Raw genomic sequence first — 24,008 nt, 5'->3', positions numbered from 1 at the left:
CAGGATGCAGGTCACTGGTCCAACCAATAGTCCTTTCCTCAGGCACTCAGCTGTCTTGCATGTGCTCCTAGCTCTGCAATACTTGGGCTGCATGATAACGTAGGTCATGAGGCCCAATTCATGCACATCATTCTCTCCACTGTGCATCAGCCCTTCATTAGGTGTCTGTTGTCCTATGCTAAACTATGGGATTTCTGCCCCAAAACACTCACTCCACACACAGCGAACCCATGGATGCCCATGATAGTATCATCCTTGCTTGTCTGCTCTATCACAGGCACTTGCCTCTTATACAGCAATCTCAATCATTAAAGAGTTTAGGTCCATTATAAACTTTCTTCTTCACCCACCATTGCGTGTTTGGTGTATCATCTTCTCTACATTTGGTCTATCTCAAGCTATTCAGAGCAGGGACCATCTTTTTTCTTCCCTTGGAAGAAAAGGCCTGTCTCTCTAATCCACTTGAGATTTTCACACTATCAAGATGCATATTAATTATGAACATAGGGGTGATACAGTCTACTAGGCTCTCCAAAGATCTATCTCCAAAGCAACATCCTTCACCAAAACTCTATACATACACTAGTCATCCATGTGATAATAGAGAAAAACCTTACTGATGATAATTTGATTAAAATACAGAAAATAAGAATAGTTGCAAACAGCCTCCCATGAACAGAAATCAGCAATGGAGTTCTACAGGGATCAGTGATGTTGAATATAACCATAAATGGACAAGAAAAAGAACAATGACAAATTCTGTTGGCAAAAGTTATTCATGCCTGTAACAATAAGGACTGAAGAACTGCAGAAGGGCCTTACAAGATTCAATGACACGGACAACAGAGGGTAGTGAAAGGCGCCCATACAACACATGACAGAATATGCTGGGAAAATATACTACAAAGATCTATACAAATTATGATGGTAAAGACAGTTTGAGTGCACATTCTCTCCTACAATGCAGAACTAAGGTACCATCAAATTAAGGTAGCAAGAGACACGTTCAAATAAAGACTGAACAAATTAATGTAAAAGATACTCATCAAGAATTATTGAAGATACCACCCCTGGATAAAGAAATATGCCTTTTTTGCTTCAACAAGTTATTATTCAACATAATTCTGTTTAAAAAAAATGCACCTTCCCCCGCGAAAAATAACCTCACAACAGAACTTCAACATTGCACAGCTGGCAAAAGGCCTTATAAAGGCTTACAATAATAATAGTAAAAGACACATAACTAGATAACTGTCAGCAGGGGTTTCTACTGCTTCCGTCTTCACATCTGTAAGAGGTTTTGTATAAATATCTGCATTATTACTGCCTAAAGTCTAACTCCAAGATCACTTAAATAGCATTTATTAAACACTGACCATTGACCTTTTATGACAATTGACAGTTCTCAGGAATTCACAGAAGTTGTCATGCACATTAGGAAAACAAAAAAATATCTACATTTGGGGTTTGCAATTTACATTCAGTTTCTAAGAGCTAGGCCATGGAATTCCAAAGTGGGAAAGTTTATTTGCTAGGACTAATACAGAAACCCCTCAATTCAAAATATAAAGAACAGACTAATAAAAATGCCTATCTGCATTCTTTGATACATATAATGTCCCAGAAGCAGAGTTTGATGGTCCAAGTCTTTTATTTCCGGTATTTAACAAGAAACCTATACTCTTCTAAATACACACATACTGTAAACCTCATTAAGATCTTCCATCTACCAGAAATATTCACGTTTGTTTAAACAAGGAATTTCCTCTTGAAGTCACTGAAATGAAGATGAATATGGTCCAGATCACCAGCTTCAGTATTTCAGCTTTGCTGCATTTTTCTACGCATCTCTTCAAGTGCCGCTTCCCGTTCTCTTAAGAGCTGTTTAAGTCGTTTTATTTTTTCATCCCGTATTGTTTCATCCAAGTCTGGGGGAGTCAAAGGGAAAGCATCATCTCGGAAAGAACCTTCAAGAAATGAAGTATCACCTTCACAAGACACTAAAACTGGGATACTTAAGTCTGTAATGTCAGTATATTGAGAGTATGGGTCTTGCTCAGAGTCCCTCCCTAGAGACGATGTAACAAAGTCTGTGGAAATACTTTGCTGCGGTAAGACTGGTGGGGGTGAAACACTTCTGTTAAGTACACTGACACTTGAGCTGGTATTTTCTGAACTTGGACTTGTGGTTGATTTGACTGAAGTTTTCCTTCTCTTTCCACTGTCTGACAGTGGTGAGGATTTTATTTTTCTTTTCTTAGTCAAATCCTCTTCCAAATCCACAATTATCTGTACAGTCAAGAAACATACAAAATATACTTCTGTTAAATTGAGCGTCATTCTACATTATAACATCATAGTTCACTAAGCGCAAATTACAAGTTATTTGTTGCAAGAATTACTATGTGGAAGATGTTTCTTTTAGCAATTTGAGCAAACATACTTCCATATTCAATATTTTTCTAACAGAGATTCCCAGTTAACAATTCCAGAACACTAAATTCCTTCTTTAGTCAACAGTGCACTTCTGCCTTTCCTCTGCATACCTATCACCTCCTGTGGCTGCTTGAGTTCTTTAACTGTAATGTAAGACAAAAACTTTCTATCTAGCTTGATGGGAAAATTCAAAATGTAGAAGAAGAATTCATGCTTACATTTCTAAAAAGCTCAAACATTAGCAATAATGTCCATTACAAGAGTGCATTCCTCTCAGCTGTTTCGTTATTTAAATGTTAATGTACTTTACTAAGAGCACCCAGTAGATCTCCTCAAAGCAGGGCTCTTAACACAGAATTATTAAAACCTGAGAAAGCCTTTGACTGGGTAGAGTAGAATCATACAAAAGAAAATTTAGAACACTATGGCTGCACAGAACTACTTTGGATGGATAAAATAATTTTGATGCATTAAGATGGAAATCCTTATGTCTAGGGAACATTTCCAGAAGCACCCAAACAAGTTCCTAGCCGATGACAAAGGACTAAGTTTATAAAGACATCTGTAACTCTAAAGATTAGACAGGTACACAGGTAAATTTCTTTTAATAAAACCACACATGACTAAGTGGGTACCCTTCTTTGGAAGTCAGCCACACCTAGTCATGTGAGTGACTGAAGTGCCTCGAAATAATGGCACTTGACTGATTTCAAATTCAAAGGTAAAGCCTCACAAAAAATTATTCTTCTATTATTCTGCTTATATCCATTGCACTACTGGATAAACATAATTGTTGCATAAGGCTAAATATAAATCAGGATACAGAGGTACGGTTTCTATTCCAATGAAGACTATCCCTTTGACTGTTCAGCCACCACTAGAGGGTCCAGTCTTCTTCAAAGCATTTGTTCTTCAAATTTCCTTCAGTGGAACCCAGAAAAGAGGATAAAAACTCTTAGATGGTACTCAAGTCGTACTGAAATCACACAACTCTGTTGTGGTACACAAACAAGTTGTAGGAACAATTCTCACAGGGACCATAACAATTACTGACTTGCTCTGGTGAATCCAGAGGTGGGAGGGTCCAAATAAACACGCAGCTCTGTATTGACTATACATATGCTGCTTTCTGAATGTGTTGCAGTACACGTTTTAGCACTGAAAAATTTCAAGATACCTTTTCTTCTTTAACACATTCCTGACGTTGATTTGTTATTTCCACATCTAACGATGAAGAACTGCAAGAATCATTTTTCCTTTTCAAGCTGTTACTGGAACAAACCCTTTCTTCTGATTTCTCATAGGGGGTCCTTAATGGTATTCTTTTAAGGTACACTCTCTCCTCCTTAGAGAGACCAAATTTTTTCCTTAATTCCAAGTATTGTTTCCAATGTGGCTTCTCTTGGTGTTTGATTTTAATAACCTTTCCCGGTGAATCCATCTTTTCACACTGGATCTGAAATATAGAAACAGTGAGAGAGCCATCAATCACACTCTCTCACTCTCTCTCTCTCTCCATACATATAAACTAAAATCTAGTTACTAGAAAGACAGGTGAACATTTGTTTTGTCTGCCATTCTCCAAGAGTTACATTTAACACAAGTAAGCCAATTTTGAGAAATTATATACATATTATCATAGATCTAACTTTCTTGCTGGCTATTTAAAACCCAAGTACATTGTGGAACATCCAGAAAATGCACAGTCCAACTAGTAAACCACAGAAGTAAAAGAAACAAGGGAGTCACCTGTTCTAAAACTTTAAAGTAATGTAACGAAGGAAGATGACAGAAGATCAGACAGTGTCTTTACAGTGTCACTTTCAGACTGCTGAATGCATTTCATATTTGCATTGTGGCTGATAATACTAATAAAGAACTATTAGCCATCTCTTGTATCCAACTGCATTGTAACCTGAACTGTTCCTGATTCTTCAAGTTCAATCTCACATCAGTATGTCTGGTAATCCACGGGCTTGCAAATTTACAGACTAAAAGCAGCAAACATTTGATAACGCTATTTTTCACAGAGGTTAAAGCAAATGAGAATGCTAACGCTCAGCATCACACAGAACTGAAGAAAAAAAAAGTCTATTTTAACCGTTCTTTCAGGTGAGGAACAATCAAAAAAGAGGGCCTACAGTCTGTTGCAATGATTAAATGTCTAAAATTTGCGCAAACATGCTTAGCTGACATTTCTCATCTGCCTCATCAACACAAGCAAGCATAAACTAGCTTCAGAATGATTTTTTTTTTATCTGGAGGCAAATTCATTCTGGCCTCTTAAGCAACTGACAACTTGACCTACAATCCTTCATGGGTAGAGTTCATGGGATTTGAGGCTGAAGACTTTTTTACATATTTTTGACGTTATGATCTTAAAAGAATATGTAGGTCCAGCCTGAAGAGGGAATGCCATTAAAGGTCTCAAGAGTTTCTTCTGCCTGACATGAAACCATGAGTCAAAGGAGGTGGATCCCTCCCCATCACGGCATGAAAGGAAGGAAACGCAGCTCCTGCCTTTGGCTGTCTGAGCTAGTGGAGACTGAAGCTGACTTAGTGCAACACCAGTTTGTCTCTGGATGACAAACCCTGCTCTTCTACCTTGTTTTCCTCTTGTGTAGCTGCAAACGTTTCTACCTTACATCACACCTACAACACAGTCAATGGCTGTGCTGTGAGAATGTGGCATCAACAACATTAGAAAGCAGACAGCTGCCAGAGCTCAAACAATGAACAACTTTCCTATAGTTCCAATTGTTACCAACAATTTATCTTGTGAGGAAATAAAAAGTCATCTTTTGCCTGCCCCTTTCTTTTCTTTATGCATTTTCTCACTTGCATAGTGCAATCTTATTGGAAAAAAAAAAGATCATTTATTGATTAGAACCACACTTCATACCAGCATTTCCAGTGACAGGATACCTAGTTACAAAAAATCTGTGAACTTATTAATAGCCATTTTAGTCAAATAGAACCAGGACCATATAACAGTGTAGCAGAGATGGAGATGGGCATGTTTATTGGAGAGAGTTACCTTTTGCCAGTCTTCACTGAAAGCACATTCTTGCTTAGACTGAGGTAAAACAGCACTTGCTGCTTTGGGGGAATCAATCTTTTCTTTGCCATTTTGGCATACATTTTCCTGTGTCCCTACTGCTGTAATAGGGGTGACTCCACTTGAAATGCTCTCGGTGAAGGGCAAACTCTTTCTCTGGTTTACAGTGGAATCCTGCTGATTAGCACTTGGTGTCACCAGAGCTGCCGGTGCAGATTTTAAATCATTTCTTAAGCCAGCTGGTGAAGAAATTTTTGAGTTTATACATGGTTTTGGATCTTTCTGAGACAGCACCATTCCTTTGCTTTTTGACAATACAAGATTCACTACTTTATTGGTTATTTTATTGACTGCAGTAGAATCAATTAGCTTGGATGTCTGCTTTTTAAGTGAAGCATCAGAAGAAGAAGATGCTTGTTTGTCAGCTTGGGCTGACAGAACATCAGAGCCTCTTTTGGTCAACAAATAGACTTTCCCATTGTACATGACCAGAGCATTATCTTTAATAGGTGTGATTTTTGTTTGGCTTCCACCAGGACCACTAGAACAGAGTGGTAAAATATTTGCAGAGTTAGCTTCTACATTCTTCATGTCTGACAAAGTTTTCAAGATCTTGGAAGCCATATTATTAGATGACTTTACAGGAATAAGGCAAGGCGCTGATGACTGTGGACTTTCTTGCACAATCCATTTCATTGGCGTTTGCTGACACTGCTGACCATCAGATGTTACTGTCTCAGGAGAAGAACTATTTCCCTTTTGTGTAGCTGTCATTATTAATGTTTTTGAAACTTCTGTGGCAGGTTTTGGGCAAATGGCTTGCAAACGCTTGGGAAGTACTGTTTTCACTGTGTTCACTGGTGACACATATATAACAGTTGGCATTTTTGTACTGTCAGCTCCTCCAGACACATTTGTTGCTGCAGCTGCAAGTATTTTTTGCTGTATTGCAGGTGGTAAAAAAGAAGCTGGGACAGATTTCACTTCTGCATCAGCTGGTATCTGGAGGTGGTGGCCAGAGGGCAGTACTGGAGACTTCACAGTAACTGGAAGACTTTTTGTGTTTACCAACATGTATGCAGTGTTACTCTGGTTAGATGAACTTGTTACAGCAATGTTCTGCAAAGACAGTCTATCAACTGAAACACAACTGCTCTGGATGTTAGCAGCTGATTTTGGAATTAAGCTTTCTCTTTCAGAACCTGCCCTAACACTTTCCTGATTGTCTAATGTCCTTGTAAGAATAATCTTTCCAGGATTAGGAGACTGAAAAACAGGTATCTTAACAGATGAAGGTGCAGTAGTATTGGCAAGCTGTGTCTTAAAAGTAAGATGGACTGGACTAGAAATATTCGCTTTAGAATTATTTGGCATGGCTGAAGACTGAACTATTGGCACAAAGCTTCCAGAAGATTTAGAAATTGGAAGTAATTTCAGAAGGTTTTTTCCATCTGGTCCCGTCGTCTGAACTACTCGGTACATACAGCCTGCAATGCTTAACAAAGAAAAGATAAAAGAAAAAGAAAAACGAAAGATAGCATAAGTGAACACAGCATAGATATTTTAATTAATGTGCATCAGTGAATTGTATACCCAGCACTGCTACGCCTTAGAAGCACATTAACTACTGAAAAATGCCAGATCTAATCTTCAGGAGCTTCACTGGCAAAAATCATACTGATCTACTCAGTGTACATTTTGGGTTAGCATTTCAGAATACCACAGACTATCTGAAAATAATGTCCAACTTTTACATCACAGAGTAGCAAGAAATGGCATCCTTTTCAGATAAAAATAAGTTAAAAGACCCAAGAAAACACCTTACATTATCCTCCTCTTCTACTTACAGGGCCTTTCATTCTGAAAAAGAAAAACATTATCTCTAGATTTCACAGAGAAGCCATATTTTTTGCTCTCCCATCTCCCTGTTACTATTAATATCCCTACTTAGTGCTATGAAGCATGAATTTCAGGAAAGCTTCAGGAAAATACAGGCAGATTAGTTGCATGGCAAGATGGAAGCAGAACTTACTTCAGACACATACATACAAAAAAGAAATTAAGATGCAGAACACATTTACTTTGTGAAACAGGATGTAGGGTGACCAACTCATGCTTGCATCTCACCTGCCCGCTCATTCTTTAGGCAGATATAGACTACAAAGGCGGTCATCTTCAAAGAGATGAAAAAAACCCAAAATCAAATGCTATCAAGGTACATACATTTATGAGAACAGAAGTCTAAGTCTACGAAGGAAAAGGCTTCAAAAACAAGGAGGAATACACAGAAACAGCACCAGTGAAATCTGCAGAGTAAATACATAGTTTTTGCAGGTGAAGATAGGAACTCAAAACAGCAAACAGACAGAACCTTGTCAAACCAAAAGTTAGTTGTGACTGCTTCAAATGCCAAGATTTTTCAAGTCCATTGCAAGACAGAGAATCTTTCCCACTTCAAGTGAGTTTGCCCGAATGCAGGCATCTTCCCCAAAGAACTCTTGGACTTTCAGAAGAACAATCTAATGCCCAAAGCACTGCAGAAGCAACATGGCATGTTGAGACATACATGATCAAAACAGAGTTTCCCTCACTAGTAAAGAAGAGACCAAATGAACTGGAAGTAGGTTTCATGGTCTTGACATCAGATCCAGAATGATTAAAAGGCAAAGCTGCCAACTCCACTTTCAGTCACCAAGAGCGTTCTAGCTCTGTCCCATTGACTTTCTACATCAATAAATGCATTGAGAACATGGACGTGAGATTATTTCCCAGTCCCAGTCCAGATGACATCAGTATTGTGTTCTGTTTACTGTCAAGTAGTTTTGAAACACTGGTATTTTTTCTGGCAGTGAAGCATTACAGTTTGGGCTTCCAACTCAGTTTGGAACAGTGACTAGAGATATCATTCATGCGTCCCACCGTTGTATCTGCTCAGGAAGTCAGTCAAGACATTGCCTTTTCCCATCAAGTGAGAAGTCACAAGGATGCTCTTCACTCACAGAGTTGGAGAGTTCCTGCTAGTCTGAGGGGTCACATTCCCCTTGGTGGTCGACATAAATAACCATGCTATTGTCTGTCTAAAACATAAAGGCTTTAGACACGCAGAGCTTTCCTTGCTGCAACCTTAGAATTAACTCCCACATCCAACATTTTGGTACAATGCCTCATTTCTACGGCATACTGTGTGAAAAAGTAGACATTTACGTCATTTATCAGTGCAGTGGGCAAGAAGGTTTGCAACATTTTTGTTTTAAAAATAACATACTGAAAATGATAACATGGGCAATATGCCACATGGTTCCTAGTGGAAGCTGCCATCAAAGGTTTTAGTCGTAAAATGGAGATGGATGTTTTGGAATCAGAAATGGTAGTTGAGAAGGACTAGCACTGAAGGGTAATGATCTTACAGAAATATTTTTGCTTAAACAAAGAGCAACTAGAAATATTTGTATGTTTAAACTTAATTAAAGCAGAAAAGACTCACTTTTGGAGCCACTTTAAATCTCCTAGCACTACTGATAATGCAGAATTAGGAAGACCAGCACTGAGCTCCTGGACAGCTTTTTACATCTGTATGTTACATGCTTCGAAGGCAAATACAGAAGAAAATTTTCAGCAAGTTCCACAGACATGGAACTGCTGAACCACTACAGCTTTTACAGAGCAAACAGGCACTTACCTCCACTCAAACTAACTAGCACTGCAAAAAGGCATCAAAGGGCAGAAGAAACCTCCGAAGAGGCACGGTCCTCCACCTGTCAAAGCAAGGGGATACCTCTAACTTTTGGGCAAGATGAGGGGGAGCAGATCAGAGAGAGAGGAAGCAAGAAAAACAGGGAGAGAAAGAGAGAGATGAGATGAGATAGAGGATGCAATTGCTATTTCCTTCAGCAGCAATGCCGGTTTCCGGTGCTCACCTCCATTTTTCTTGTTTCTACCTTGAGTCACTGTTCACCTCCCTTTCAATGGACTTAAAAAAAATGTTTTGACACTGTGCTACAAACAGGATCTTTTAAGAAGGCTGAGGGAGAAATCTCCTTTAAAAAATCCAGTTTGTCTGAACTCCAGATCATTCTGCTTTTCATGATTACAGAAGACAACCGCAGCTTTTTATCTTCACACTTTATGCAAAAAGAGCAAGAAACCGCAAAATTACAGTTTCCTGGAAAATAACATTCTTTCACTTGAAACAAATAGCAGGTACTTACAGGATTGCAGAATTACAAAAAGCTAAATAGATAGACAAGAAAAAAGGGAAGGAAGTGTTCAGATGATATTGAGAAGTTGTATTCACACATATTTACTCAAAAACCTATGAAAGAAGAAGGAAAGATCACAGAATCATAGACTACTTTGGGTTGGAAGGAACCTTTAAAGCTCATCTAGTCCAACCCCCCTGCCATAAGCAGGGACATCTTCAACTAGATCAGGTTGCTCAGAGCCCCGTCCAACCTGACCTTGAATATTTCCAGGGATGGGGCATCGACCACTGCTCTGGGCAACCTGTTGCAGTGTTTCAACACCTGCATTGTAAAAAAATTCTTCCTTTATATCTAGTCTGAATCTACCCTCTCTTAGTTTAAAACCATTACCCTTTGTCCTATCGCTACAGGCCCTGCTAAAAAGTCTGTCCCCATCTTTCTTATAAGCGCCCTTCAAGTACTGAAAGGCCACAGTAAGGTCTCCCCAGAGCATTCTCTTCTCCAGGCTGAACAACCCCAACTCTCTCAGTCTGTCCTCATAGGAGAGGTGTTCCAGTCCTCTGATAATTTTTGTGGCCCTCCTCTGGACCCACTCCAACAGAACCACGTCTTTCCTGTGCTGAGGGCTCCAGAGCTGGACACAGTACTCCAAGTAGAGATGTCATTGTCAAAATTTTTAGATGCTTTTGCTATTTCACTTCACATTGTAAGTTGAAAATGCTTCACCATATATATCTCACATCACTAAAGACTTTTCCAGGTGATACAAAGAAATAACAAGGACTGACATTTCATGTTACTGAAATGAAATAAAGCATTTTCAGCTTTTTCATAATTTATTGAGTGATGAAGAGGAGAAGCTATTTTATTTCACTCTGCAAGGCCACTGTTTCTTTGAAGAATATATTTTAAGAATCCCTTAAGTAGAGTTAAAAAATCTTTCCATCAGTATCCCCCATTAAGACTGTCAGATTAATTTAGTTTAAGAACAGGCTAACTTCTTTTACTAAAAAATAGTAACAGAAATTCTGTAAATCATGCCAAGTTGTACTTGGGGATTTTTCCCATAACTACTGAAGTAGGGTTTTCTTTCTGCTCTTCATCCTCCTTCACTTCCCTCCCCCACAAATATAAACCTCCTCAACTCTCATATATTAACACTTAGAAGTACTTCTATTGTTATGATGCTTTTAGCATGGACCAAGGCCTGAATATAAGGCAGATCCCTGAACAGAACTTGAGCAAAATAAACTCATGGAAGAAAAAAAAAAAAAAGAAGTGGTGGACTGATAGAAATCTTACCTAATGACACCACAGAAACATTCAAATTCAGGTAGCCAGCTTTCTTTAAAAAAAAAAAAAACACAACAAAACTGTGACATTCACAGAGGGAACTGTCAACTAGATGACATTTTTCTTGACAGAAAGAGGTCATTATTTATTTAGGTAAATAGTCTGCATGGCAATATTGAAAGCTCCCTAGTTAACAATGGAAATGGCACTAAGCAATCTATGAAAGCAGAGATAACAGAAAGAAACAGAATTTATTTCTATCAAGCTAGAAAAATAAAAAGAATAGCTACATTTCCCTCAGTTGAAACAGAATTCCTGTTTTCTTCACTTATATGATCAGGTACACCAATCTTACTGTCTAAAGTTCTCATACCATATTGTTTATCACTCTTACAAAGCAGCAGGCTAAAATAACAAAATACTGAGTATTTAAAAATTCACCTTCTGTCTCTAATTTTTGCATTAACAAAAATACCCTCAGAATATTTTCAGTAAATAAAACCATTCGCCAAATCCATTCCAACCACCAGGGCATCCCAACACATTACTGCAACAGAAATCATGATCATGCCATCTACAAAATATATCAGTGGAGATAAAAAAGACACAAGGACTGGCTTAAACTTCACTTAACACTTCAAAGTTGTCAGAAGAAACGTTCCCTTTCAGTAGAAGCAAGCTACTTTTTAGTCTGCCTTTACTCCCAGCTATTACTTCAGAGACAACTTTCATCTTCTATGAATATGAATAAATCAAACAGGGACTACAAGCTGCTACAAACTTCAGAGAACCAACTTAATTTATTTTAATGGGTTAAGCTGAATCCAGGAAGCAGCAACATAACATTTATTATAAATTGGAAGCATACACCTAGGGACTAATCAAAATTAATTGACTGTAGTCTATATTTATTTTATACAGCCTTATCCCATCCAGATATTAGCTGAATATTGTAATAAAATATTTTTTGTTATTATTTTGTTATATATTTTGTTATTATTACCTGAAGGAAATCTGGAAATCTATGTTGAGTCTGTAGACGAAGCTAGAAACCCTGTCCAGAATTTAGGTCCAAGCCATTCCTAACGGCTTGGGGTTTTATCGTAACCCAGAAGGTTTCAACAATGGCAGAAGAAACGTTTTCTGTTTGACAATAATTTTGTACGGAAACTCCTTTGCCCACTGGGGAATACTCCTTGGAGTACGGATAATCATTCTAGGATGCGCTAACTGCCGGGAAACGGCCCCTGTGCTTTATTATAAACCACAGCTCTACCAAACAATGACCAGGTCTTCCTTCAGCCATAAAACCTTTGGCAGAATTGCAGAGAACATCAACAGCACCAAAGCTACTTCCCACGGCCACAGCAACCCCGTGGCTCTAACGAGCTAACCCAAAACTCTTCACCGAACAGATGCAGCGATTGCACAATTCCAGAGAGACAAACAAAACGCATTGGGAGCCAAACCACGACTCAAGCAGTCGGCCCCTGCTGAGCTCCTGCCAGTTTAAAGCAGGAATGTAAACACGGAGTCTTGGGCAGCCTAGAAAATTTTCTTGGCATGATTAGAATCAGCATCATCCAGCTCACATCGGGTCTACGGTTGCGTGTTTATGTTGCAGTTGAATTAAGAGATTGGTTTAAAGCCGTTCTACTACTGTAAAACGTTAAAATCCCTGTATCTGACATCCCGCTTCCTCTTCCTAATTTCCGGGCTGCCTCCGGCACAAGCCTAATCGCGCCGGGACTTCACCAGCCTCACGCAAACGCAAACCCCTGACAACGAAGGAGCGAGCGACGTCGTGCCAAGAGAGCTGGGCGAGCACTCCGCGTGCCGGGGCGGAGGCGTGAAGAGCCGGGAGGGACGCCGGGGCGGCGGCAGGAGGAACACGCTTCCCCCGCCCGGCCGCCCCAACGCCCCCGTCCTCCTCTTCGGCCTCTCGCCCCTCGCCGCCGGGAAAGGCGACGCTCCCCCCAGCCAACGCCCCAACACCCGCGACACCTCGCCGCCTCCCCGCTGCGGGAAGCGGGCGGATGCTGGAGCCGGGCCCCTCCCACGCCGCCGCTTCGCACCCCGCTGGGCCCCAAGGCGCACCGGCGGGGCCCCGCCGAGGGCGGGAGGGAGGACGGCGGGACCGTACCTGGCGGGTCTCTCCCTGCTCGGCCGTGCCGGGCGCTCCCGAGCTGTCCGGGAGAACAGCGGCGCCGGGGCGGCGGCCCGTCCGCGGAGGCGCTGCCCGCCTACCTCAGCCCGACGCCGGGAGGGGGCGAGCGCCGGCCCGCGCCGCTCCGCTCCGCTCCGCCCGGGGCCCGGTACTCACAACTGCGTGGCGCTGCCCGGCCGCTCCTCTCGGCTCCGCGGGGCCCCCAGCGGGCGGCTGGACATGGCGCGGCGGCGGGAGAGAGGAGAGGGACTGGGCCGGCCCCGCCGCGGGGGGCGCGAGCGCGGCACGGGCCGGGCCGGCGGCGGACAACAGCGGCGGCGGGCTGGGGGGGTAGGGCGGGGCGCGGGCGGCGTGTCACTTCCGCTGGCCCCGCCTCCCCACCCAGCCTCGCCGCCGCGCGGCCCCGCCGCCCGCAGCCCTCCGCCACCAATCGGCGGCCACTTCCGCCCCGGCTACTTCCGGGAGAGGGAGGAAGTGGAGCGCGGCGCCGCCGGGCGGCCGCAACTGGCGCAGCGAGTGAGTGGCGGCGAAGCTTCCGGCGGGTGCCGGAAGTAATTGGAGGCAGTGAGGGACTGCTTCCTGCTCGGCCGGGTTTGAGCTGGAAATGGCCGGTTTCAAGGCTGGAAATGGCCGGTTTCGTCGCCAGCGATGGCCCCGATGAGGGGAGCGGGCAGCCCCGGGCCTGGCCTCCCCCCACTGCCACCCTATTGGGCCCTGGCGATGGGTGGGGCTGAGCCGCCAGGCCAGGCCAGGGACGGCCCCAGCGCTGGGGCCCAGCCCGGGCAGGAGGTGACACTGCTCCGGGCCCTTCCCCACAGAGACCCCCTCTTCGTCCCCACAGAGGCCCCAGCCACCACACCCATCCTCACACATTTGGCCAAGGCGCTTTTCAGCCCCAGCAGCCAGCACTGGGTATCGCCTCCTGGGACCCGTCTTCGACCCATGTCCGCTTCCTCGGAGCCCTGCAATGCACATGCGCACTGTCCAGATTGCTGTTGCTCCCAGCGCAACTCTTCTGACTAAAGCCAGCGAGTGAGACCGTTGCCATTTTCTGCTGTCAGGTTGCACAAACACAGAATCGCGGAGTAGCTGAGGTGGGAAGGGACCTCTGGAGGTCATCAGGTCCACCCCCCCTGCTCAAGCAGGGCCACTTAGAGCCTGTTTCCCAGGACCATGTCCAGACTTTTTTTTTTTTTTAATATCTCTAAGGACAGAGACTCCACAACCTCCCTGGGCAACCTGTGCCAGTGCTCCATCACTTTCACAGTGAAGAAGTGTTCCCTTGTGTTCAGAGGGAACTTCCTGTGTTTCAGTCTGTGCCCGTTGCCTCTTGTCCTGGCACTGAACACTGCTGACAAGAGCCTGGCACTGTCGTTATTGCACCCTCCCTTCAGGTATTTACGTACATTAATAAGATTCCCCTGAGCTTTCTGTTCTCCAGGCTAAACAGCCTCAGCTCTCTCAGTCTTTCCTCATATGAGAGATGCTCCAGTTCCTTCATCATCTTCATGGCTCTTCATTCAACTTTCTCCGGTGTGTCTCTCTTGTAGCAGGGAGACCAGAACTGGACCCAGCACTCCAGGTGTGGCCTCACCAGTGCTGAGCTGAGGGAAAGGATCACCTCCTTCGACCTGCTGGCAATACTTTACCTAATGCACCCCAGGATACCACTCGCCTTCTGTGCAGCAAGGGCACGTTCCTGGCTCATGGTCAACCTGGTGCTCACTAGGACCCTCAAGTCCTTTTTTGCCAGGCTACTTTCCAGGTGGGTGGCCCCCAGTACATACTGGTTGGTGCAAGGGGGGGGTGGGGGGTGGGGCGGTGCCCAGGTGCAGGACTTTGCTCTTCTCCTTGTTGAACTTTATGAGGTCTCCGTCAGCCTATTTCTCCAACCTGTCGAGGTCCTTCTGGATCACAGCATGACCCTCTGGTGTATCAGCCACCCCTCGCAGTTTTCTGTCATCCACAAACTTGCTGAGGTACACTCTGCCCCATCATCCAGATCATGAATGAAGATGCCGAACAGAACTGAACATAAGCTCTCATGCTGTGGGCCCAAATGCTCTTACTGTCTCACCTTCCATATTGAGCTGGGCTCCAACACATTTTCTGAAGTGTCACAGTCCGTTCGGGTCTCTCAAATTTACAGGACAACGTACTCTGTGATTTAAACTTTATTTCATGAGCTCATTAAGAAATACAACAAACAAACACAACAAAGAGGGCTCAGTCCCCTTTGCCCAGACTACTGTATGTTGTGAATTCACTTATTCACCACTCGAGTCATAAGATTTCATACTTCATAACCCGTAACTCTTAATTCATGCACTTATGAGCCAAAAAAAAGTAATTAGTTACAACAGTGAGAGCGCTCATCCTTCCTCCTCCATCATGGCGTAGACATCCCTTGTATCAAACTGGGAAGCATGAAAGCCTCAGCAGTCCAGCTAGTGTTGGATCCACTTCAAAACCTTTTGGGGCAAGCTGATATTCCAGCTTGGAGGTTTGGTCCTTACTGCTTCCACGAGTGAGCAGGTTCTGAGGAAACTGCCAGACAAAAGATGATGGCTGCAGGAGACAGCAACCCACAGGTGATAATGGCTGCATAATGGCCCTTTAGCTCTTTCTGGCCACCTGGCCTGCCTACACAGCACTCTCACTTTGACCTAATGGCGCTGCTCCCAGCATACATCAGGCCTTAGCACGAGCTGTGTTAGCCAAAATCTGAGCAGGAGTTGAGCGAACAGTCACATGAAGGCAGAACTGAGTTGTCCAGGCTCCAGTGTGTTTTTCCCCCAAGTTTCTTTGGCACAGGAAGATCATCAAAGTAGCTGCCCCAAGGACAGCACCCGGGTAGGCTTTCTCGTGCAGCTCATCTTGCCACTTCAGACACGATGGTGGCAGCAAAGCTTTCAAAGTGGTACCAATTCCATGGCACTTATGCATCCTGCCACGGGTGGCACTGTGCATAGGACTCTGTGGCTTTAATGGCCCAGCTTCCCTCAGCCTTCTCACATGCTCCATCTGTCGTCTCCACCCAACTGACAGCTGGTGCTCTTTTCTTGCTGGGAATCGCTTTGCTGTGCATGGATCTGTTATTCCCAGTTACTACTCTGGCAGCAACTCTGCTTGTTCCTCTGTGCTTACATCTCCTTGCTGCTAGCTCTGATATTCTTTAATTGCCTTGAACTAATGGCTTCTAACTCATACTGAACCTGCTTCTTCCAAGCCATCTCATTAACAGACATCCTCAGTTATTGCCTCTGCCAGTGAATAAGCTCCACGTGTCACCCCCTCCAGAAATAGTTTGAGGGGAGACTAGACAAGCATTTGGACAAGACCTCTATTAGGCATCCCTGAACAAACAAACTACAACAGCCTCAGGAAATCCCTGGCATGCAAATCGTTAAAATCTGGGAGAGCATTACAAAGGAGGAATTATACACACTCATGGCAAATGTGACTTTCCAGTTTTCATAGGATCTCAGTGCCCCCTCTTCTCTCTTTCCCTGTGAAATCACCCCATCACACCCAGAGTCTTCCTTTCTCCCCCCAGTTCATCCCTCTTTATCATGTTCCCAAAGTCCACAAGACATCAGTCACCGTTCTCTACCTATACTTTCTCTGCAACCCTTCAACTGACTTCTTCAGCCTGCTACATCACTGACCTCTACTTACTGCAATTTTCTAGCCTCCTTCTGCTAGTGAGTCTTCACACTTTGACTGACATCCATCCCCTATACTCACAGCCTTCCTAGATGTTGTCTGCCTTTTCACTTCTGCTTAATTTTCTCCAACATGAGACCCTGGCCTATCTAATTATCTCATCCAAATAAACTTCCACACTGGGTTAGCTCTCAGTCCTTCATCCACCCACCAATCCCTTCACCCCTTTCCACCTCTCCTTACCCACAGCACTTACTTTTCTCTCTCATCCTTTTTTGTCTATCATCTATCTCCCCTTCAATTCCCTAGAAGTATCTTGCCACATAAATTACTTTATATGACAAGTCATAGAATCATAGAATCATAGAATGGCTTGGGTTGGAAGGGACCTTAAAGATCATCTAGTTCCACCCCCCCCTGCCATGGGCAGGGAAACCTTCCACTAGAAGGACTAGAAGTCCTTATAAATCAGTTCATACAGACTCCAAGATTTGCAGTGTCAGTCTTTGTATTTCATGGAAGGGAAAACTTTCAAAATAATCTGTTAAAATTTTGCTTTTACCAACCATAAATTGTCAAAGGGACATGAAACTTTGAGCACATGTTGGACTCCTCTCCATGTATGGAGGAACAGCTTGCTAAAGCTATTTTCTTTCATCTATGTTGACAGCCTCGTTCTCTCTTTGATGAGGACTTAGCTTGTATGGCTACTATGAAAAAAACCAGGAGTGACTCATCTGATCCCTCTCCAGATACCTGCAGTGTAGGTGTCCATATTTGCTAATTGTCCTGTATAGCCAGTCTAGAAAAACAGCCTGTTTTCAAGTTTTGTTCCTCTGATCTATTTTAGACACCCATTTAAAGATTAACTCAGGCACAGTTAATCTTAATGTTAATGGTCATTAGAGTTAATGGTCAGCAGAAACCTTGGGTGAGATGGAGGCTGACCTCTAATTTAGGACCGCAGAGCTAGGCTTTTGCGTTTAGTCAGACTTTAAGAAAACCCTCGGGTATGGACTAAAGCTCTCAGTGGCATGAAATACAACCTGCTTCATGTCAGCCCAAATCCCATCTTCCCAATGCTTCAGCTGCTTCACCGGCTCCCAGACAAAAAGCTAACAATCACTAGCATTGCCAAACATGGTACTTGATGTCGTATTATCAGTGAAGATGTTAAAAAACTACTTTAGAGGTTCTTGTTACTGATTTTGAAATTCTTTGGGAATGGACTGAAAGACCCTCTTGTATTCTGTCCTCTTGCTCTGTGACCATAATCTGCCATTACTTCCCTCCACCCTGAGCAATAGAATGAGTCAAAACTGTCTGGATTTGTGAATCAGATGGCAAAATTTCCCCTGGCACTACTGTAGGCATCCAGATTGTGGTAGCAGGAGGGCTGCAGGGGTGGAGGACCTGATGCGGGAGCAGGTGGATGTTTCCTGAAGAAACCACAGCCTGTGGAGGACCCACGCTGGAGCAGGAGAGAAGTGTGAGGAGGAAGGAGTGGCAGAGAGGAGCTGTTATGGACTGACCACAACCCACCATTCCCCATCACCTCTGCGCTGCTCAGGGCAGAGGGTAGGTAGAGGAGCTGGGGATGAAGAAGTGAAGTTAAGCCTGGGAAAAAAGGGTGGGTGAAGGGAAGATGGTGGTTTAATTCTTGTCTTTATTTCTCACCATCCAAATCTATTTTAATTTGCAATAAACTAAATTAATTTTCCTGAAGTGTTTTGCCTATGATACTAATTAGTAAGTGATCTCCCTGTCTTTAGCTCAACGAATGAACTTTTTCATCTTCTTTTCTCTCCCTGTGCTGTTGAGGAGGGGGAGTGAGAGAGCAGCTCAGTGGGCATCTGGCAGCCAGCCATGGTCAACCCACCACAATCACATTTGTGAGGGCTCATCTGGAGCACTGCATCCACTTTTGCGTGTCTTCCCCACCCTACTGTACAAAAAAGACATCGACCAACTGGCAAGAGTCCAGTGGAGAGCCACAAAGATTGTCCAGGGCTGGAGCACATGATGTATGAGGGGAGACTGAGAAACCTGGGTTTGCTTAGCCTTGAGGAGAGAAGGTAAGGAGGACCTAAGGGCTGTCTTCAGCCACCTAACTGAGGGTCAGTAGAGAAGACAGAGCCAGACTCTTCTTGGAGGTGCAGTGAAAGGGCAAGAGGCACAAGTTGTAGCAAAGGAAATTCTGGCTGGATAGAAGAAAAATATTTTACTACATAGGTGGCTAAGCACACGTATGGGGGCCCAGAGACGTCATGGGATCTCTTTCCTAGGAAATATTCCAGACTTAACTTACTAAAGCTCTGAACAACATGGCCTGCCTTTGATGTTGGCTGTGCTTTGAGGAAGGGTTGGGTGTTCAACTTAAACTATTCTATTATTTTGTTAGAATGACCATGAGCAGCATCACCTTTAGCTCAGAATGGAAAGTTCCCTTCTCTGACTTACTGACTCCCAAAGCAATACAAGCAACCTGCCAAGGGGTTGGAAAATGAAAGAAGTAACCTTTGTGGTAATATTTTATTTTTAATTATGAATAAACACTCCTCTCTTCCCTCCCTCTTGTCTGGGATAGCTCAAGGCACATCGCCACAGAGGTTTAGACCATCTTCTGATCTGTATGATTCCTGATAGACCTGAGAAATTATAATCTTTAAAAATTATTATTTCTTTATAACATAAGACTGACTTTGCAACCTGCCATGATTGTATACATGAAAGCAGTGATGTGCTTACATGGAGAGATGCGGTATGGGGACACTTGAGGATAGAGACTTTCTGGAATCGCTCTGGCAGGTGAAGCCAGGCAGAGGCACCATGACTGGTCACAGTCTATCTATATCACCTCTCTGAGAAGGACCTGCACCGATCTAACCTCTGAACTGCTTCAGGAGATTGTCTGGAGAAAGACCTCGTCATTTCAGCCCAGAAGGGAGCCTGGCATGTATACTTCTTGACCAGCAACTCCTGAACGGGATTTGCTTATACCACAGCTGGTGCTTGTGAATCTCTTTCAATTTTTCTACAAGACCTATAATCTTTACTGAGTTCATTTTCTTTAAAGCTCCAGAAGCCATATCATTACAGCTGATTTTTCACTTCAAAAGTTAATTTTGAGTCTTCCTGTTTTCTGAGGATGACCTGAGAGTATAAACTATGATTGTTACAATTGTATAAGGTTACAATTATAATTGAAATAAAAGCAAGAAATAACTTCATGCTATTGGGGGATTTGCTTTTTACAATACTGATGATGTAGTTCATTCACTGCTCAGAGACAGTGAAATAACTATCACTTCAGGAGACCAAAGAAGATGACCTAGACAGAATAAATTTTCTAGTTCCAAATTCATCAGCAATGCTATTCACTGGAGGCTGGAAGCCAGAAAAAAAAAAACAAAAGTGAAAAGAAAAAAGTTGTCTTGGACACAGATCTTTCCACGGGCCACCTTGTAAAATTTGAAGAGGAACTTGGTGTGTTTAGAGAAACAATCAGTGCACAATTCTGTATTAATTTATAATTAATACAAGTGCTGTCCTGCAAATTCACCTAATCCATAAAGTTGATTTTCTACCCTAATGAAAGTAACCCAAATTGATCCCAAACTTACATCATCTATTCAAGCTGAAGTGGAAATACCCCCACATCTGAATATATTTAATGGGATGGATGTATTCTGACCCAAAGAAGGGGCAAAGCTCATGGCTCTTCCTGTCCTGCCATGCCATACAAATAGCAGAACTTCACCTGAAGCTACTTGCAGTGATTCCTACATGCCTGTATGTCCCCATACAAGAGTTTGGCGAATGTCTAATCGCCAATGGGTTCACCAGAAGTCACCACTCCACCCAGTCAAAAGCTTTTTCTCCTCCTTTCCCTCCCTTCCCACCTGGGTATCCTAATGAATGAGGTTTGGCATCTGACTGAATTGGAAATATTGCATCTGACATGTTCTAGATATTATCTGTGCCAGGCCAGCCAGGTAAAATCTCTGTGTATAAGTTTTTACTATTTCACAGCAGACTGGTGATGTTCTGGGCAGTACATTGAAATCACACATTTAGACAGAAACTGGCTTCTAATCTAGAATATATCAAAGACACACAGTGTTAGGACTAACTCCATTTTTTAAAAGCAAATGAAGCTAGTCTCTCGAAAAGTGATTTAAAATTTACCAATCAATCCAGTAGCCTCAGTGCCCTGCAGATACTTTGTTCAATTGGATGGGAGCTGATCCAAGTCACTTGTTTTCTCTGCGGTACAATTCTTGCCACAGCAGGATCACCATTTCCAAGCAATATTTACTGTACAGTTTTTATTGCAAGAGGATGCCAGCTGGGCTTCTGGGAAATTTGGGTTCCTTCAGATTTGGGCAATTCTTGTCAAGCCTTTCAAGCTCCCTTTGAATTGGCAAAGTACTCCAGCCTCTGTTAGTGGCAAGGTAGATCTTTGCCTTTTTCATTTATAAGCTAGACTAAAAATTTCTCTAATATTTTTTCTTAGTCATAACTTTTTCCTCATGTTAAATTCAAACATGTTGAGTGAGATTGTGAGAGACTGGAAGAGTTAATGTCTCAAACATTGTGGTGGGGCAAGTTCTGCTTAAAGACAAACCCTGCGCAGCAAGGAACCAAGATAAAAAGCCCATCAGCTCAGACATCAGCAACAGGAGGGGGAGGGCATGCTGGACAGGGGCGTGCAGCTCCCTGTTCTTATAAGCTGTTCTGATACAAAGATCAAACAATGGCCACATCTGCAGGGAAGAAGTTACTCCACAAACGACCCCCAAGCCCAAAGGCTCACAAACTGGTCATTAGCCTGACGAGTTCGGGTGCCCGCCTGCAAGAGGGGCAAGGATGATAAAAGGACACAAACTGAAGCCCCGGGCGCGCAAGCCCACCGGAACTGGACCCCTTGGCTGACTGAACCAACACTGGACCCAGGACCAGTGAAATCTTTCTCTCTCTGTCTTCTTCTCTCTTTCCTTTTCCTTTTCCACAATCCCTACACCTCATCCATTTCAAGATATAAACCGTTGACCAAGTCTGAGACTAAGAGTGGGTCCAGCCGCCCCTAGGCCCTTCTCTGAGGAGGAGTCTGGAAAGCAAAGGGGTCTGCTCTGAACCTCATGACTCAACGGGAGGGATCTCCTTATTCCCTGAATTGATGTATACGGTTACCCTGGGTTACACGGTTTACAGAAGTAGTTATGCCAATTCCTGTTGTGAGAAACCCTGCCATCTACTACCATGCCTCCCCAGTTCAGTTTGCTTCTGTCACGAATAAAATCTTGAACTGATAGTTTGGTGTTGTTTCACCTTAATTTAGCCCCAGGGGATTTCGAATTAAACATGACTCCCTGGTCTGTCCAGTCTGGGTCGTGACAGAGATGTAACTCAGCTTCCTCTAAATTGCAAACCAGACACATAAAGTTCACACGAACATCAATTTTGATGCAGTCTTTGGGGAAAACCAGTTCAACTGACTGTCTCCTTTTCCTGCCTGTTTCTACAGCATCATTTGTTTTTTACTTTGAGTTCACCACACGTCTAATGAAAGCAGATACTTGTGTGCAGAACTGACAAGCTGTTTATTTATCAAATGCTAGTCCAGTCTCCTCTTCAAGAGGATTATTTGGCTTGTTGGTCTGACACTTCAATTAGAAAAGCAGCCAGACAGATACATCCTCTGCAAGTCCATATGGATATTGTAAACACTTGTTCTTGTCAAACTTGATGCCACTGAGATATCACAAGATGGCAAATTTAGCTAACATAACTGATGCCCTAATACATCTGGAGTTTTGTAACACTTGTGACAGCACTAAATGATGCAGAATTAGAGTTTACCATGTGCTCCCTATTCAATCCATGCTACATGAATTATAAACTGTTTTATAGTTCTTAATGCAATTTTTAGTGGTGAGTCATCAAAGGTGTACATGTCCTACAAAGGCTAGGTTCCACCTCTATGGTGATGCATGCCAAATTAATATTTTCAACCATGTAAAGCAAATTTGCAAGTATAAAGTAGTAAGACTGCCTAAATTTACTGCCAATTATACAACTTGAAAAAGTAAACTTGGTATCAGACATAGTAAAACCTTATTTTAATTAAAATAGGATTTCATGAGGGTTCACAAGAATTTTGCATTCCAATTCTGATTCCTAGACATTAAACAAATTAATGCTTGAAATTCTATTAGAGGTCCACCAAATCCTAGCTAATATTACTTATTTTGTTAAAGATATTTCTTTGTACAATTACAACTAAGCCACAAAGAATTAAAATTCAAAACTCATCCAAAGTTTGAAACGCCAATGGGCTGTTTGAGGATCTATTACCATCACATTTATAACCAGTGGTTGCTTTGTTGTTTTAAAACAGGTGAACGGCTTATTAAAAACTCAATTAATTTAAAGAGTAATATTTTCTAATGAGAACAAGTATAGAAAGTTTCAGGATTAAAGAAAAACAGCTGAGTAAGAAAGGAGAGGTAAGGTACAATTTTGACAGGACAATTCAGAGCATGAGGGGAATAAATCTTGCACAAAAGTCACGTTTTCTACCTTGGAGTGTGCACTCCACTCCCTCCCACCAGTGTTTACCACACATAGGAGGGTAATTATTGTTCCTGCTAATGAACCCAATAAAATAAGAAGTAAACTACTTCAAATTCTAAATCTCATTCTTTAAAGTGACATATCACTTATCAGTGTAATATAACGAAAGACATTAGAATACAGATTTCTATTTTTTGGACTCTAGATCTGGGAAAGGATTTAGATTTAACTCAGACACCACAATTTTTTAGCTATAAAAACTCAGAAGGTTTTATATCTAAGTTTAATATCCAGAACTACTCCCATCAGCAGAAGCTGGAGAAAGCACAGCTTAGTTGTCCACAAAAACCCAATCCATCTAGAAACCAGCTATTTCTCCCCTAAACATCCATCCAAAACAAGACAGTGTTGTCTGGGGAACAGGCAGGTTGTTCTTCACACTCCCCAGCCTGTGAAGGTTCAGACTGGCAGCACACAGAGAAACCCAGCCCTTAACTTGCAGCCACACTTAGCTGAAGCTGTGACCCAGTGCATGCTGTGAAACTGAAGTGCATTGGGCTTGTAGTGAATAAGTTTCTTCCAAAAAGCATCATTCATATGAAGCATGGAC

General features: G+C 42.9%; 1 protein-coding gene across 1 annotated transcript; it reads right to left on the bottom strand.

Annotated features, from left to right (window-relative positions):
• Positions 1 to 1,032: 1,032 nt before the first annotated feature.
• LRIF1 (ligand dependent nuclear receptor interacting factor 1) lies at positions 1,033 to 13,416 on the bottom strand. The gene is made up of 3 exons (XM_030000548.2): positions 13,313 to 13,416; positions 3,614 to 3,892; positions 1,033 to 2,289 (listed from the first exon to the last, which is right to left on the bottom strand). The coding sequence occupies exons 2-3, from the start codon at positions 3,875 to 3,877 to the stop codon at positions 1,822 to 1,824; spliced, it is 732 nt and encodes a 243-aa protein (XP_029856408.1). The 5' UTR covers positions 3,878 to 3,892; positions 13,313 to 13,416; the 3' UTR covers positions 1,033 to 1,821.
• Positions 13,417 to 24,008: the final 10,592 nt, after the last annotated feature.

Source organism: Aquila chrysaetos, chromosome 24, assembly GCF_900496995.4.
Source record: "Aquila chrysaetos chrysaetos chromosome 24, bAquChr1.4, whole genome shotgun sequence".
Taxonomy (NCBI): domain Eukaryota; kingdom Metazoa; phylum Chordata; class Aves; order Accipitriformes; family Accipitridae; genus Aquila; species Aquila chrysaetos.
Note: the sequence above shows the minus strand (reverse complement) of the source record. Positions and strands in the feature narration are given on the sequence as shown.